The 15350-nt window shown below is 53.1% G+C and overlaps 1 protein-coding gene across 4 annotated transcripts in view; it reads right to left on the reverse strand.

Annotated features, from left to right (window-relative positions):
• DYSF (dysferlin) overlaps positions 1 to 15350 on the reverse strand; it is a 203481-nt gene that overhangs the window by 12665 nt on the left and 175466 nt on the right. For all 4 annotated transcript variants that reach the window (XM_008699984.2, XM_040623327.1, XM_040623325.1 and 1 more), the window contains 9 exons: positions 11769 to 11897; positions 11322 to 11477; positions 9882 to 9973; positions 7218 to 7388; positions 6405 to 6547; positions 4537 to 4676; positions 3198 to 3286; positions 2837 to 2932; positions 2302 to 2443 (listed from right to left, as the gene is read on the reverse strand). In XM_008699984.2, the coding sequence (XP_008698206.2) occupies positions 2302 to 2443; positions 2837 to 2932; positions 3198 to 3286; positions 4537 to 4676; positions 6405 to 6547; positions 7218 to 7388; positions 9882 to 9973; positions 11322 to 11477; positions 11769 to 11897 (1158 nt within the window). The remainder of the gene's footprint in view (positions 1 to 2301; positions 2444 to 2836; positions 2933 to 3197; positions 3287 to 4536; positions 4677 to 6404; positions 6548 to 7217; positions 7389 to 9881; positions 9974 to 11321; positions 11478 to 11768; positions 11898 to 15350) is intronic.

A 15350-nucleotide genomic window follows, 5' to 3' on the forward strand; every position in this document is an offset into this window, starting at 1 on the left:
GCTCTGTGGCAGGACTGGGGAGCCCAGAGGCTGTGCGGTACCCCCACACCATCCCACACCCAGACTCAGTCCTTTGGCCCAGACCAGCTCATTGGTGCCCCACTATGGGCACATTCCACCTGCCTCCTAGGCCCCTTCTCCCACAGAGGGACCCCCTGGCTCTTCCTGGTCAAGCCAGGTCCTCCCTCATTCTCCTGGTTGACTTCAGAGCCTCCTCGACGTCTTCTGACCTCCTCCACCCCTCCCTTCAGAGACCTTCTCCTGGAGCATGACACCCCATAGAATCCCATTGCCCCCCCCGCCCCCCCCGGGGGGCCTCTCCTAGACTCCCTGACTCCTCTTCCTTCTCTCCACCCTAGCAGCCCAGCTGGGCTTCTCGTTCTTCCAAGGCTAGCGCCAGCCTCTGGACAATGCCTCAGTGGGTCAGCCTGAGTCCCTTCTTCCTTGCCAGGGCCTAAGACAGAGAGCTGGAACTCTTCCAGTGCCAGAATGCAGCCACCTCAAATTCTTAACCAGCAGCTCCAGCTGGGCCCCTAGCACTTCCAGCGTCTCAGCAGATCTCAGCCTCACGATTGGCTCTCTCTCCCTCCCCCGTTCCTCTTCTCTCCTGCTCTCCCCCCCTTTGCTCCCTCGCTCAGGATGATGGCTTCTTCCAGGCTTTTCCATTCGTCTCAAGTCACCTGCCACAGTGCCAGGAGACTCTCTCTCTCTTCCTACTTTGTAGGAAAAACCAATCCTGTTTCCTGTGCCCCCTCGCCCACATCTCCACCTGTCACAGCGAGGGGGCAGTCCCGCCTCCCATTTAAGCAGGCCACTGGGCATCTCTCAGCCTCGGTTTCCCATCCGCACGTAGTCCGTTGTCCGTTGTCCAGTGTGCCGAGCCCCTGAGACAGGATGCCTGAGCCCTCCCGGCCCCATTCCCAGCCCCGCTCCCCTTGTGCCCGCAGCAAAGAGAAGCGGTGTGTGTTTCATTTGGAGCTCTTCCCCCAACAAATGCAACATTTGCTTTGTTATGGAAACAACTTGTGACAGACAAACACACTAAGCAAAGGCAAATAAGATTAAACCTACAAAGAGGCTAGGCTTTCCTTGACTGCACAGAACCCCAGGCTGTTGCTAAATTCTGCCTTCTGGCAGGCCTGTGCAGCAATCCTGGGGTGAAAGCATTCATTTAACCTCGTCGAGCCTTGTTTTCTTTTGTTTGATGGTTTCAGAATGTTCACTGGACCATTTTGGTTTCTCTAAAATGCAGAGGATCCTGTGTGTTGGGCTGGGCAAGGGTCATGAGGAAGGATTAAATGAAGAGAGCCAATAAAACCTCCGCAGTGCCCAGGAAGTACGGTCTACAGTTCTCTTCTTGGAGCCACTCAACCATTCGGGAAGGAAGGCATCGCAGAGGCTTGGCGGCTTGAAGCCTCGCCCCGCCTCGGGAAGGAAGTCGGACCAGCAGGACCTACACACCAGACAGGCATCCACGGTGTCCAATGGAGAGCCCCTTGAAGTGGGTGGGTTCTGGGTGGGATGCAGGCAGTCGGCTCCAACAGGTGCTCTCTGCCTCCAGCCGGCCCAGCTCTGAGGCCTCCCTGTGCTTTGAGGGCTCTCCCCAAGGGCAGGTGCAGGGCCACGAGGAGGGAGGATGCCTGCCTCGTGCTCCTTCTGTTGCAGGAGAAAAGACTTTACCACCCAGATGAGACCTCAACGAGGAGATGCTGAGACACAGAGAGCTGAGGTCCCAGGACCCACCTCCGCCCTCCGGCTGACGCAGCAGGTCCCCCAGGGGCCTGCAGCTAGCCGTGAGGTCAGGGAGGGAGGAGGGCAATGGCTTCCAGCCTGGAAGGCCCGAGCTGCACCCAGTAAGTGTCCAGCTTGGACAGTGACCACAGGCACCAGACGCAGAAATGTGGGGAACGATGTCACAGGAGGGACTTAGCTAAGCCACCCCAATCCTGTGGGCAATCCATCCACAGGGGAGGCCGGCCCTCCGAGGAGGCTCTCCCTATGGGGTCTGCCTCTCTGCCCCTCCCATCGCCATGTTGGGTGTCCCTTTGAATGTTCTGCCCACTCTGACCCTGAGACCCTTCCTGCCACTTGGTTCGTCTGGGGTCGGGAAGAAGGCAGTAGTTTCGGGATCTGGACCGAGCCACAGATGGTGGTTGTGGCGCCAGTGTGAGGGGGGTTGGGGCAGGGTAGCAATGCTGATGGTGGCAGTAATGGTAGAAGTGGCAGAAGTGGGGGGCGGGGAGACGGTGACGGCGGTAGTTGCCATGCGGTGATGGCCACTGGGGACAGGCACGCGCTCACCTTCTTAGAGACGGTGCAGACTTGCTCAGCGGGCAGGTAGTCAAAGGGGAAAATGAACCTCCAGTTAAAGTTGCCTTCGCCTCCCAGGGAGCGGTAGTGCACGTCCGTCTTCTGCTTGTGCTCTTCAAAGCCGACCATCCAACTAGACAACACGGCAACGACACGTGTCATTAAGGCGTCCGCCACAGCGTGCATCCCCAGCTTACGCAAAGGAGGAATTAAGAAGGTAAATGAACTCAGGAAAGGATAAAGCAAAAATAATTCCGCAGAAATCTCTATGTGCCATTAATTTTAAAACATTCTAACTTCTCTCTTGAGGGACATTCTCAAACCTTCCAAGTTCAATCCAAGGATTTTTGTAGAGGGAATCCAGTGGGAGAAGGACTCCCCAAAGGCAGGGACCACCCCCAAGAGGACCTCCTTCCTTTCTCATTCCCTCCTTCCCCTAGGCTGGGGCTCCCCCTTTCCACCACCCCAAAGGGAGCAGGGCAACACCATGAGGCTGGGACAGGTGAGAAGGCGGATGCCTCCCTACCCTTTCACGTAAATGTCACTCATCTTCTCCCCCGTGATGCTGAGGTCATCCAGGATCACGTCCTTTGTGTTCCAGATAATACAACGCAGGAAAAACCTGTGGAGGAGAAGGGCTCAACTCCACGTGGATTTCCCAGCAAAGGGTGGGCCGTCCTTGACTGAGAAGCCAAGAGGCCAGCTCACCCAACAAGACCCCGCTGCTTGCCTGGCTGGACACTTAGCCAGGCCCACACAAGAGCGACGCCCTGCAGCCCGAGTGGCCCAACGCCTGGCCCAAGAGTGACCTCCAGGTCCTATTCACATCGAACTGCAACCATCCCACCCATTGGCTCAGCCCCCAGTCCCTGGCTGGGGTAAGTCACCTTCTCGCTCTCCGTGGGGTGATGTTGAAGGGAGGTCCAGGACGCCCCAGGGCCTTGGGAAACAGATCGATCCACATCTGCAGCTTCCCCTACGGAGACATAACCCTGTTGTCTCCCCGTCTTTTTCATTCCACCAACACCTATCAACAGCTGCCCTGTGCCACACAGGTGGGGCCCAGGGCGAAGAAGCCCCAGGCCCTGCCCCAGAGAGGCTCCCCCCCCCCCGCAGAGAGCAGGTGCCCTCCAGGGGACTTCAGGGCCGACTGCAGCAGTGGCTCTGCTGCCCCACAGGCCGATGACTTGGGCCCGGGGCCTGGAGGTTGGGGGTCAGGGCAGGCTTCTCAGAGATGATGATATTTGAGCTGAGTCTCAGGGCGCCAGGTAGACAAGGGTGGAAGGGCGTTTCCAGCTGAGGGAATGGCACGCCCAAGGTTTTGGAGGGTCAGAGAACACAGTTTAGTCCTAGGAGTTTCAGAGGATTTCCGCGACAGGAGAGCACTCCACCTGCCACCCCTCGGCTCCCTCCCTCTCTGCAAGCTGGGTACTATTTCTGTCCCCATTTCACAGAGAAAGAGCAGGGACTGAAGTAACTTCTCCAGAGCACAAAGCTAGAGACTGAAAGCTCACATCGACACCTGCTGTGCCACTTTGGGGCGCTGGCAGCCACACACCAAGGGCAAGAAAGCTCAGTTCCAAACAGCAGAGACCACGTCCCCTGCATGTCTACAAAGGCACCTTCGCTGCTGCCTCAGCCCTTCTCTGTTTGTCCCCTTTTCTCTCCTCCTTCTCCAAAACCCAGCCCTGGGCTCACCTCCTCCAGGAAGCCTCCCAGTCTCAGCCCTGGGCCAGCTGTCCCTTTACTCACCCACCCTCTGCATGGAGGATGCCCCGGCCCTCCTGATGACAGCTCTCAGTGACAGTTCTGACATTCTGTCACAGGGTGCCAGTCGCCCTGTCTGGATTCCCCACAGCAGCCCAGCCCCATGCCAGCCACCTGGATGTCACTGACAGATAGTAGTGGAGGGCATCCTGAGCCCAGGCTGAAACAGTGAGGCTTCTGAATGACCCATGGGAAGCCAGAGTTCTATCCATGGGGATAGAGGAGGTGGCTCGGATTCATTCCCCAGGTCCTGAGGGCTGCAGGAAGCCAGGAGAGGCCAGGCCCAAGGGGTCCTCTCATAGACCAATAGTGGTCACCACTCAGACTGTGGGAAAACATGTCAAGGAGGGATTGGCCAAATCCTGAGCTCCCCACGGGTGCCTTTGGGATATCCATGCTGTCCTTGGGGCGGGGCTAGCTGGGGTTCAGGGCTCAGGGGTGCAAGGGTCCTTGTCCTACCTGCTCAATGTCTGGCTGCAGGGGGCTGTAGAGAGGCCGGGACTCCACATGCTCGGGGACCAGGCCCAGCTGCCGGAGGACATGCAAGGCCAGACGCTCTTCCACTGGGCCCAGGTGTGGGTTCAGGACCCTGCCAGCCTCTGCTCCAGAGAGAAGACAAAAAAGATGCCGGGGCTGAGTAAGCAAGGGATGGTGGGGCTGCCTGGAGGCCTCAGGAAGCCCCTCACCCCCAGCCTAGACACACTTCTGATGCTCAGGTCACACTCTCTGCAAGGGAAGCCTCACAGTCCACTGGCTCCAGCTTTAAAATCCAGATTCCTCATTGCCATCATTTCTACCAAGCCTCGTCTATAAAGCTCTTCCTCTTTTCCACCAATACAAATCCTCCCTGCCCATCAAAGCTCACCCCTTCCAGGGAGCCCTCCCTGACTGCTCCAAACTCTGAGCCTCTGCAACCTCTACTTGCAGATCAGGCATCTAAGTGCTTTCAGTATGACTGTTCTCCCGTTCGCACAATCTGCTCTCTTGGGGAAATAGCTAAAATAATAGTGCTCACAGCAAACACTGATAAAGAGAAACCAGGCACTGTTCTCCATAAATCTTAACAGGCTCTACCCTTATAATAACCCTGGAAGGTAAGCGCTGCTTTCCTGCCCGTGTCACAGATGACAGAAATGAAACACAGAACGGTCACACCGCTGGTCCACAGAGCAGCCGAGATGACACCCTCACTTAGGAAAGACGCGGGACGGGACATGAACACCCTTCCCTTGTGCCTGGCGCTTCCCAGGGACAGCTCCTACCTGCCAGGGAGTGGGGCAGGGACTGGTGCCGTGGCCGGGATGAGGACATGGGGGTGCTTCTGACCCAGACAAGCGTGGCCAAGCAGCCAGCCACAGGAACCTGGAGCCCCCATGACAAAAGCTTCGACTGGGGGGAGGAGGGTCTGCGTGTGTCCAAACACACAAGTACACACACAGGTATATGCACTCAGGTGTGCCCATGTTCGAGAGCACAGATTTTCATGCACACACACACACACACACACGTACACACACACGTACACACACACACACGTTCATCCTGCACACCTGCTCTGTCCACTCTAACAGGTGCCACAAAGGAAGCGGCACAGCACTGCAGCAGGACCCCCGGGCCAGGGGTCTGGGTCTGCCCCTAACTGGCTGCTCCTAACTGAGCCACTCTTGGCCTCCATGGCCTCATCTGCAAAACTAGGCAGATGCCGGACCTCACCATCGAAAGCTTCTGGCTTTCCTTTCTTATGAACGTAGGACCCTGGTCCCCGTGCTACTGCGGCTCGCAGACCAGCGGAAGGAAGAGTTGGAAAGGCAGACCAGGAAGGAGGAGGGGGTTGGGGCTGGGCCATCCGAGCCACCATTCCCCCTGTATAACCTCAGTACCAGCTCTGACATCAAACAGCTCTGAAACCAGCAGGAAGTGAGCCCCCCGGGGCTGTAACACCTCCAGGGAGTCCGAGCAGCTCCCGGGGGACCATGTAGGCCTGTGGATGTCTCAGACACACAGGGGCATGCGGCAGAATTTTCAGGCGGGAGCCCTGGGCAGATCCGGGGCAAGGGTGCAGGCCGCAAGGCTTCCTGCTTGCCCTGGGGATGCTTCAGGTACAGGAACCAGGAGTCAGGGGTGCGGGAGGATGGCTCAGAAGATACCCAGAAGGCCAAGCTGGCAAGCTAGTGCAATTCAAGGAGAAAACAGTCCCAGAGGTCATCGGGACCCCAAATTCCAATTAAAGTCTGACCATTCAAAGCCAGAAGCAAACTGATCCTAATCGTGATCCTGACCCCTCGGGTCGAGGGAGAGCCCGCCCTGCGGGTCACATGGCAGCTCACCTATTTCCTCAATGGTGTATTCTTTATCCTGGAAGAGTACGCGGTCTGTGAGGTACACGGGCGCCTTGAGTCTGCGCTGCTGGCAGGTGAGCTGGAGAAGCTGGGAGGGGCGGAGCTGGTCCCTCCACTGGTTGGGTCCAGAGCTGAGGCCCAAACACAAAGCAAAGAAGAGACCCTCCAGGGCGCTGCCGAGGGCCGAGGGGTGCACGGGAGCCTGGGCACCCACCTGCACAGCCCCCCACCCTTCACTTTAACAATGGGCGCCCTCCCTCGCCGTGACTGGGGGTCCCACCTGACACACAGGGACACTGAGGCCCAGAGACGGCAGAACTTGTTTAAATGCATACAGAGTTGGAACCTAGATATTTACAATTTCCAGACTGAGAGAATCAGATCCACATGAGACCCAAATTGGCAAGAAGGGAGCAGGGGCTGGCCACACATGAGGTCCCCCGACACAGATCCCTGCAGGTTTCCGCTGGGGCCCACGTGACCCATTGTCTGCCTCCCTTCCCCTTTCCCTCCTTCCTCATTCTTCCCTCTACAGGGGCTTGGTAGTGTCCTAAGGAGAGCTGGGTTACAACATGATGAAGAGCCAGGTTCTTAGAGTCAGACAAACAGGTTCAAATCCTAATCCCCCCCACTTACAGACCATAACATCTCTGGGCCTCAGTCTCCATATCTGTACAGTGGGGACAAGACCCGAGTTGGATCGAGTGAGAGAACACCTATCCAGTGCCAGGCACAGGGCTGGCCCAAGGTAAGTGCTCAGGATTCGGGGGGCAGAAGAGCAACCAGCCCCCGTGCACCTACACACAGTAGGTCTGTGGGAGTCCGCAGCGAGCCCCGAACTTGGACAGCAGCCTATTCTCCAGGTCGATGACTGTCTCCCCGATCTTCTCATCTTTGGAGAGGAGGTCATAGTCATAGAGTGTGATCTTCAGGTCCTTCTCCAGAGGCAGAGTGCAGGTCAGCTCGAACATCCTGCAGGGGCCCAGGGCAGACAGCAGGGTGCTGCAGGCTCCCTGATGTTGTGGGACACAGCGGGTGCTCAAGGGAGGGGAGTAGGGCCAGAGCAGGGGCCTGAAAGCCTTCCTTGGCCCCCTCCTCCCCTTCCAAGAGTGGCTCTGGTGTCCACCTTCCTCAGGCCCCTGTAGATCTTACCCCAGCACTCTACTGGTACTGGACTTTTCTGAGACTCTGCGTGTGTGTGTGTGTGTGTGTGTGTGTGTGTGTGTATGTGTGTGTGTGTGTGTGTGTGTCAGACATTCCCAAATAATCTGGGCTGAGCATATAGTAGCTACCCTGCCTGATTAACGGCAGAATGAACAAATGAATTGGACAGAAAGTGAACACTGAAGCTTCTGCCAGGACACCAGGAGGCAAGAGATGTGATGGGGCCACAGGGCTGGAATATACCAAAGGGATGACCCGGGACCCACTCTGGGGACACTCTGGGCTTTACACCTGCTTGCAGAGCGGGAAGGAGGATTTGTGAAGAGATTTCTTAGGAGGGAGCGCCTGCTGTGCTCTGAGAACCCCAATCCTCCTCTAAGGTCAAATGTGGAGGGACGGCCCCCTTTCCCCTGAAACAGTTCCCTGCAGGCGGGAGATACAAGCCTGGCGCCGGACTCCTGCTCAAGGAAGAGAAAGCAGCTGACTGCAGAGAGGAGGAGACAGAGGCGACACTGCTCCCATCCTGGCTGGGCCACCATGAAGCCAAACCGGAGCCACTTGGAAGCCGACCCCATGGGACCTGGGGCTCCAGCAGTGAGACTGTGGAGAGGCCCATCTGAAAAGGGCCACCAGTAAAGGGCCACAGCATCCGCCACCTCCCTAGAACTTCAGTGGGTGGGCTCGGAGGGGCTTTCTGGAAAGCGCTCACGAGAAAATAAATCAGCTTTAAACACTGCCACCCAGAGAGTGCCCAGGAAACACGGGGGCAGCGAGCACATGGGGCTGTCCTCTCACAGGGGCTCCCCTAGTCCTAGCCAGGCACAATCCAGAAGCTTGGTGGCTAGCTGGGGGCTGGTGGGAGACGTTAGACAGGAAAGGGAGAGAGGCAGAGCCCCCTCATTCCCTTCACACACACATCCCCACGCCGCATGCAGCCACACTCAAAGCGGACCCAGCTGGGAAAGGGGGTGACTGTCCTAAATAGAGCCTGTCAGGTTCGTGATTACCCACGAGCGGGCATTCTGCTTAGCACCTTGAGACTGGGTTTAGGACAAAGCAGACTGTCTAAAAGTAAGCAGAAAAGTCACCTGCCTGCCACAGTTTCCACTCAAGAAATGGGGGAGGTAACCCCCACTGAAGAAATGTCGACAGGATACAGGCAGACGAAAACGAAGGTGTGTTCTCATTACGTTCCCTGAGCTGGGCTTGCTCAGCACACGAGTTATACAAAGAAAGGGTTTCTGCACTCACTTCCCCACCTTGCTCTGGGCCCTGACACACCCCCGCCCCACTGTGGAAAGGGCCCAGTCTGCTGCCGGGTTACCAGGAGCCACCAGAGCTCACCAGAGAGCTCCTCCCCACCTTCTTCCCTGCAGCCCTTCCCTCTCATTCCAGCTTGTCAGGGGCTCACCACTGGCAGGACAGCAGACAATTCTCCAGGCTGACCGGCTCCTTGCCGCAGGCCCGAGTGCCCACAAGGAACTCTCCAGACACTGGTTTACGCATTCAAGGGGTCACTTGACAATATCAAAACAACACACCTTCTCCCACCAGGGCTAGAGAAACAGCCACCAACTTCCCTCTGTGATTCTCCTCCCTCCAGCCTAAATAAGCTCGCATCCAGGCAGCAACAGTCCAGGACGCCTGGGAGCCACGTCCACACAAGGGGTCCTGATTCTTCCTTCCCCTGTTCTGGATTTCAAGAACATTTTACTCTCTTCCTCTGTCTACCCGCGAGAGACGAACACGCAACAACGAAAGACGACAACGACTAAGCACAACATGGGATCCTGGCTGAGATCCTGGAACAGGAAAAAGACATCAGTGGGAAAAGGGGCCAAATCCTAAAAAAGTCTAGAGCGCAGGAAATAGAGTGCACTATCGACTTTTTAGTTTTGACAAAATGAACCACGGGTAGGTAAGAGGGAAATGGAGTGTGAAGGACATTTGGAAATCGTGTTTTCTTTGCAGCTGTTCTATAAATCTAAAATTATTCTAAAGTAAATCTAAAAAAAAATAAATAATAATTAGCAAATGCAGGCTCTGAGTTTCCATTTAGATTTCTGCTCTTTGAGGTAATTGTTTATGAGATTAAGTAGGAGCTTTGGCCCGGACTTCAGCCTTCAGCACGCCATGAAAAGCGAGGGGAGCTTACACCCCCACAGGCATGCACGATTAGGGACTACAGCTTTGCCTCAGGACCCGGCCACTTCCTAGTGGCAGCCACACCTCCCCGCCCCAGGCTGGGGGTTATCCAGATTGGCACCCCCACCCCCCAGAACCAAGCTGTCCCCAGCTTACTTTCCAAACACAGGCTCCAGGGTACAGGGAATGTAGTTATCCTGGTCACTCACTGATTTCTTCCCTATGGAGATCTTGATGTAAGGATCACACTGAAGGAAGAGACAGGAAGGCGTAAGCGAATTCACTTTCCCAACACATCTCTGAGGCTTCTTCGGTCCTCTGCCCCCCCCCCCCCCCCCCCCGCCCGCCATGGGGCTAGGAGGCCAGCCATCAAGAAGCTGCCAGGGTGCCATGGTTGCCATGGTGCCAGGCCACAGGCCCCATCCTGCACACCGCCACACCAGCTGGCCCTGACACAGACTTCTAGTCACGGTCCAGCAGTGGGAATGGGGTACCTGAGTCCTCCATACTCCCAAAGCACTGCCCCATCAGAAGGTGGGTGAGGGCAAGGCTCACATCCTCAGAAACACTACAGCGTGTATTATATATGTGACTGAGGCAGCTATGGTTGTGCCTGTGACCTCTGCTTCAGCAGACCGAAGGGAGAGAGATGGCCAGACTTTGGCAGCCCAACCAAGGCCTCCAGGAGCAGCTAGGACCAGGGTGCTCAGGGTCAGTCATGGCATAAAGAAATCTTGAAGTATATGATGGACCACTGGCCACACCACATCTTGGAGGCCATCACGGTGCCTGGGCTGGGGATGGCTCTATCCTGTCCTTTGACTTCCAGCAGGGCAAGGCCAGCTATGACTTCTCACCCTGAAAGGCAGGGCTCCAGGGATAGGACAGCAGACCTCCACCCACAGCCTCAAGGACACATGCTGTGACTGCACCCATCTCAGGCAATGAGAGAGGACCCAGCCCCGTACCTCTGAACTCCAGTCAAACCCGCTTGTCCCTCTTCCTTTCCCTTTCTCTCTTTCCAAGTTTTCTCTGCCCCTCCCCGGCCATCTCCTCAGAGCTCCAGACTCCTGCCTTCTGGCAAGATCCCCGTGTGCCTCAGAGCCAAGCCCAGTGTCAGGTGATACGGTACTTGCCTCGGGCACAAAACTTGAGCAAGTGCCCCAGAAACCCAAACCTGAAGCCCGACAAAGTCCAACCCCGGCCTACACCTTCCATGTCGCTTCCTCTTGCGCCTCATCCTCATGCCCAACATTCCTCTCACAAACTCTTGTCAAGTTTTTTGGCCCACCTTAAAATACTATTTTCTTCTCCCTCCTAGCCTACCAGAACTCCATCCATCCTTAGGAATCCTAGACCTTCCGCAAAGCCTTCCTCACGATTGCCAAGTCTTGCACTGCCCGGCCTTCTCTGACCTCCTAGAGCACTTGGCCCCTGACCGAACTGCATTCAGTCGCCTCTCTCAGTGCTGTGTGTGTTTGGCTGGTTTCCAAGGCATACTGTGAACTCCCTGTGGGAGAGCTCTGTCCACATCCTGCAGCCCATTTGTGCCCCAGCCTGCTGTTCTGGGAGAGCTGAGAGCTCCAGGAATGTTACCTTCCCATTGGGGTCCTTGGGCTGCAGGCCAAATGCTCGGATGATATAGATGCGGACCAGGCACTCCTGAGGCCCCTGGGCAGCCAGCTGGTGGAAGTGTCTCGGGGGCATGGGGACGGCTGGGTCTTCCGGGAGGGGGTAGATTTTGAAGAGGCCCTGAAAAGAATGAGGGGCCAACTCATTCATCACCATCATCACCAACACCACCACCATCATGACCATTACCGTCATCTCAGCCAGAGTCATCACACCTGAGACCACCAAGCCCACCGCCATCTCTATTCACCACATCAGAGTCTTCATCAATGGCGCTCCCACATGTGCCAACGTCAACACCATGGTCATTACTGTAGTTACTACAGTAGCCCTGCTCCTGCCCCCTTCACTTATTGCTGCCACTTCACAGTCTCAGGCCTCCTGGGTAGGGACAGGTCCTCAAGGACGTACCTTAAACTCCCCAATAACAGATGGGTCCTCCGTCTCCTCCTGAGTCTTGCCCCGGTAGAGCTTGAAGGTGTTACAAAAGTCAGACAGGCCCCCAAAGGCCTCCACGTTCTCCAGTTGTGTGTCATAGACCTGCCACACGCGGGGACGAGAGAAGATGACAAGGGAAAGAGAAAGAAGAGGGCCAGCCACAGAAGAGGAAACAGGACAGTGTCCAAGTGAAGATGGACGAGCAGACACAGAGAAGAAATGGAGGGGAAAGGCCGTGTGCAAATTAGAAGAGCAAAGGCAGGTAGCAGGGGAAGGGGAAGAGGTAGGGGAGAGCGGCCAAGAACAGAGAGGACAGAGGAGGAAAGGCCACAGGCAGAGATGAAAAGGACGCAAAGAGCGGAGAGGAAAGGGAGAGGAGGAGGGTGGGGAACAAGAGGGACAGGAGAGGGGGAAGAGGGGAAGACGTGCATTCAACACCATTAGAGAACAGTTTTCTGGTGAATGCAACGTTCTAGGTATCTAGGAGTCATCGTGTACAAGGCTGGTGTATATTTTTAGGGAATAAAATCAAACAAACAAATGAAAAGTTAACTGACATTTGATTTGAAGATTGAGACAGAACTCTGGAAAATGTATAGGTCCACATTTCAAGCCACAAATGCTCGCTGTCCAGGACGCCCAGGGGGCAGAAGTACCAGACACCAGAGGGCCACGGGCGCCTTCTGAGCTCTACTTTAAATTCGCACACTCAGTGTATCCATCCCAGTCCTCTCAAACAGCCACTGACTTCTCTTTGTTAGAGGCGTGCTTTGGAATTGTTCAGGCTTAAATGAAGCGGCAGTTTTCTACTATAGGTGGTAAAATGTACCTAATAGTGATATTAAAAACTTAATATACGCGCTAAGTTGATTATACCTGAAACTGACGGCCAAAACGAGCCAGGTAGGTTCCCTTCTCACACTAAGTGTTATTCCTCATTTAGGCCTAGCCCAAGTTCTGTCCCCTCCAAGAAATACTTACTGATGCAAGTGAGGCAGGCTCATTAGGACAAATTAGAAAATACGAGTAAATATCAGGAAAACGTTATTATTGCCTTGCATTTTGATCCTCAACAATAACAACTAGGTATTTGGTTAATGTTTGGTAGGTGCCACTTTGAGTATGTTCTTGGTCTGTTCCTTCATTTGTAAGTCCTACCATTGCCTCTGTTCCAGTTCCTTATTTTTGCTTTTATTTTTATTATTTTGTTCTTCTTACTGCCTTAAGGTGTTTTTTTTCATTCTTTGTAACTTCTTCAGCTGAAGCTTTATTTCCTTTGCTCCCTCTATTCTGATAAGGACAGTGCTTGTTGCTATGAAACTGTCTCTGCTTACTACCGCCCTGGCATGGTTTTGATTGTAATGTCATCATATTCATCTTCTTGGCATGCCACAATTACAGTTTTATTTTTATTCTTTGATCCAAGAGCTGGATGCTTGTTTTTCATTCTTTCGCTTTAATTAAGATAAGCTTTTAAGGCTATACACCTTCCTCTGAATGCTGCTTTAGCTGTAACTAGCAAGTTCTAATATGTAGCGTTTTATCCTTGTTCCCCAGATATTCTGCAATTGGTGTTTTTTCTTTTGCCAACAACTGCAAAAAGAGAGGTTTGTTGTTCTTTGTTTTTTTAATTGTCTAGATAGGAGAGAACTTTGGGGCTTTTGATCTTGTTATTAAGTTCTCATTTTATGGCATTCTAATCAAAAAACATCATCGGTGGTAGGCCACTTTTGGAATTGTATTAAAGTTCTCTTCAGGGCCTGTTACGTGGTCCATCTCTGGAACTGTGCCAAAGGTTGTAGCCTCTGTTTTCAGGCTCCAGGTTTCAGTCAGGTGAATAACTATGCTGCTTTTCTCTATCCTCTTACGTTTGTGTTCCCTTGACCCTGACATGAACTGAGAGGAGAGAAAAATAATCTGCCCCTACCTACTATTTCTTTCCTGTATCTCCGGTAATTTCTGTTTTGTGAATACTGATGTTGTATTATTCAGCATACAGATATTCTCATAACTGTCACCTCCTGGAATTGCACGGTTTAACATTCTAAAGTGTCGTTCTTTGTGTCATTTAAATAATTTGGGGGACCTGAACCCACTCTCATCTAATAAGATCATGGTGAGTTCTGCTTTCTTTTCATTTGCATTTGCCAGGTACACATTTTCACGATCTTTCATTTTCAACCTTCATGAATCTCTTTATTTTGGAGTTAGATTTTGCTCTGAGATCTGATTTAAGTTTTTTAATTAATAAGTGATTGATATGACATGCATTGCTATGCAGATACGTTTGATCTGGGTTCACATTTATATTATATATTTACGTAGTCATATAATATGTTTATGTTACGTTTTCCAATTTCATCGATTTTTTTTACATCTTTGCCTGCGTGGTCTGTTTTCTGTGTGTGTGTGCGTGTGCGTGTGTGTGTGTTTCTGATGAGCTAAGCTCATAGTCTAACATTATTATAAATTTACATATGCAAGTAATTCTCTAAGTCCTATATGTCTTTAGGGGAAGTATTTATGAGTTCCCTACTATAGCAATGATAAAATGATGGAATTTTATCTCCTTCCCACTCCCTCTCCCTCATTCAGTTTTAGACAGCATTGTCTTCCTTAATATTCACTCTCTACTATTCACTTATAATTTGCTTATACTCCTCTTCTTTGATTTGCCAATTTTAAATACTGTCAACTCTATCTATTCCATAATATGGCAATCCATGTCCTTACTCTGTATCCCATCATCTTTCCTCCTTCTGTGCCTAATTTTTTAAAAGATTTTATTTATTTATTTGAGAGAGAGAGAGCACAGCTCGAGTGGGGGTGGGGGGCAGAGGGAAAGGGAGAAGCAGCCTCCTCACTGAGCAGGGAGCCTGACATGGGGCTCGATCCCAGAACCCTGGGATCATGACCTGAGCTGAAGGCAGACGCTTAACTGACTAAGCCACCCAGGTGCCCCCGTGCCTAACTTTGCCAGTTTTGTCACTTGCACATTTTCACTGTATATATGTATATTCTGTCCTGTTACCCTAATCCTTCCATTTGTTTGCATTGGAGGTCTAAGGTATGATATGACCACAACCAGTCCCTGCGTTCTGGCTTTGCCCGTTATCTCCCAATTGTCTAAGTTCATTCCCTAAATGTTCCTCAAGATGGGGACATGGGATCCGTATCCCCAGTTCTGGAAATATGCACCCTGTGTGTCCGCAGCTCTCATGCCTGAAGGGCAGCTGGGCTGAGTAGAAATCCTGGGCCACCTGTTCTCTCCTTGATGATCTTACACATGGCACTTTACTGTCTTTGGGTATGAAATGTGGTTGTGGAGGAACCGAAGCTGCCTTGCCTTATTTCCTATTTTAAATGACTTAATGTTTTGGGGGAGAAGAAAGTATGACTACCACAAAAATTCTTTAGCTCTAAAGTCCAATAACATACACTAGGCTATGTCTCAGGGTTGACCAATCTGGTTGATTTTTCCTGACACCCAGTGGACCTTGTAGTATGTATATTCAGATATCCTTCCATTCCAGTGACATTCCATTAAACTCTTCA

This window comes from Ursus maritimus, unplaced genomic scaffold (assembly GCF_017311325.1).
Source record: "Ursus maritimus isolate PB19 unplaced genomic scaffold, ASM1731132v1 scaffold_6, whole genome shotgun sequence".
NCBI lineage: Eukaryota > Metazoa > Chordata > Mammalia > Carnivora > Ursidae > Ursus > Ursus maritimus.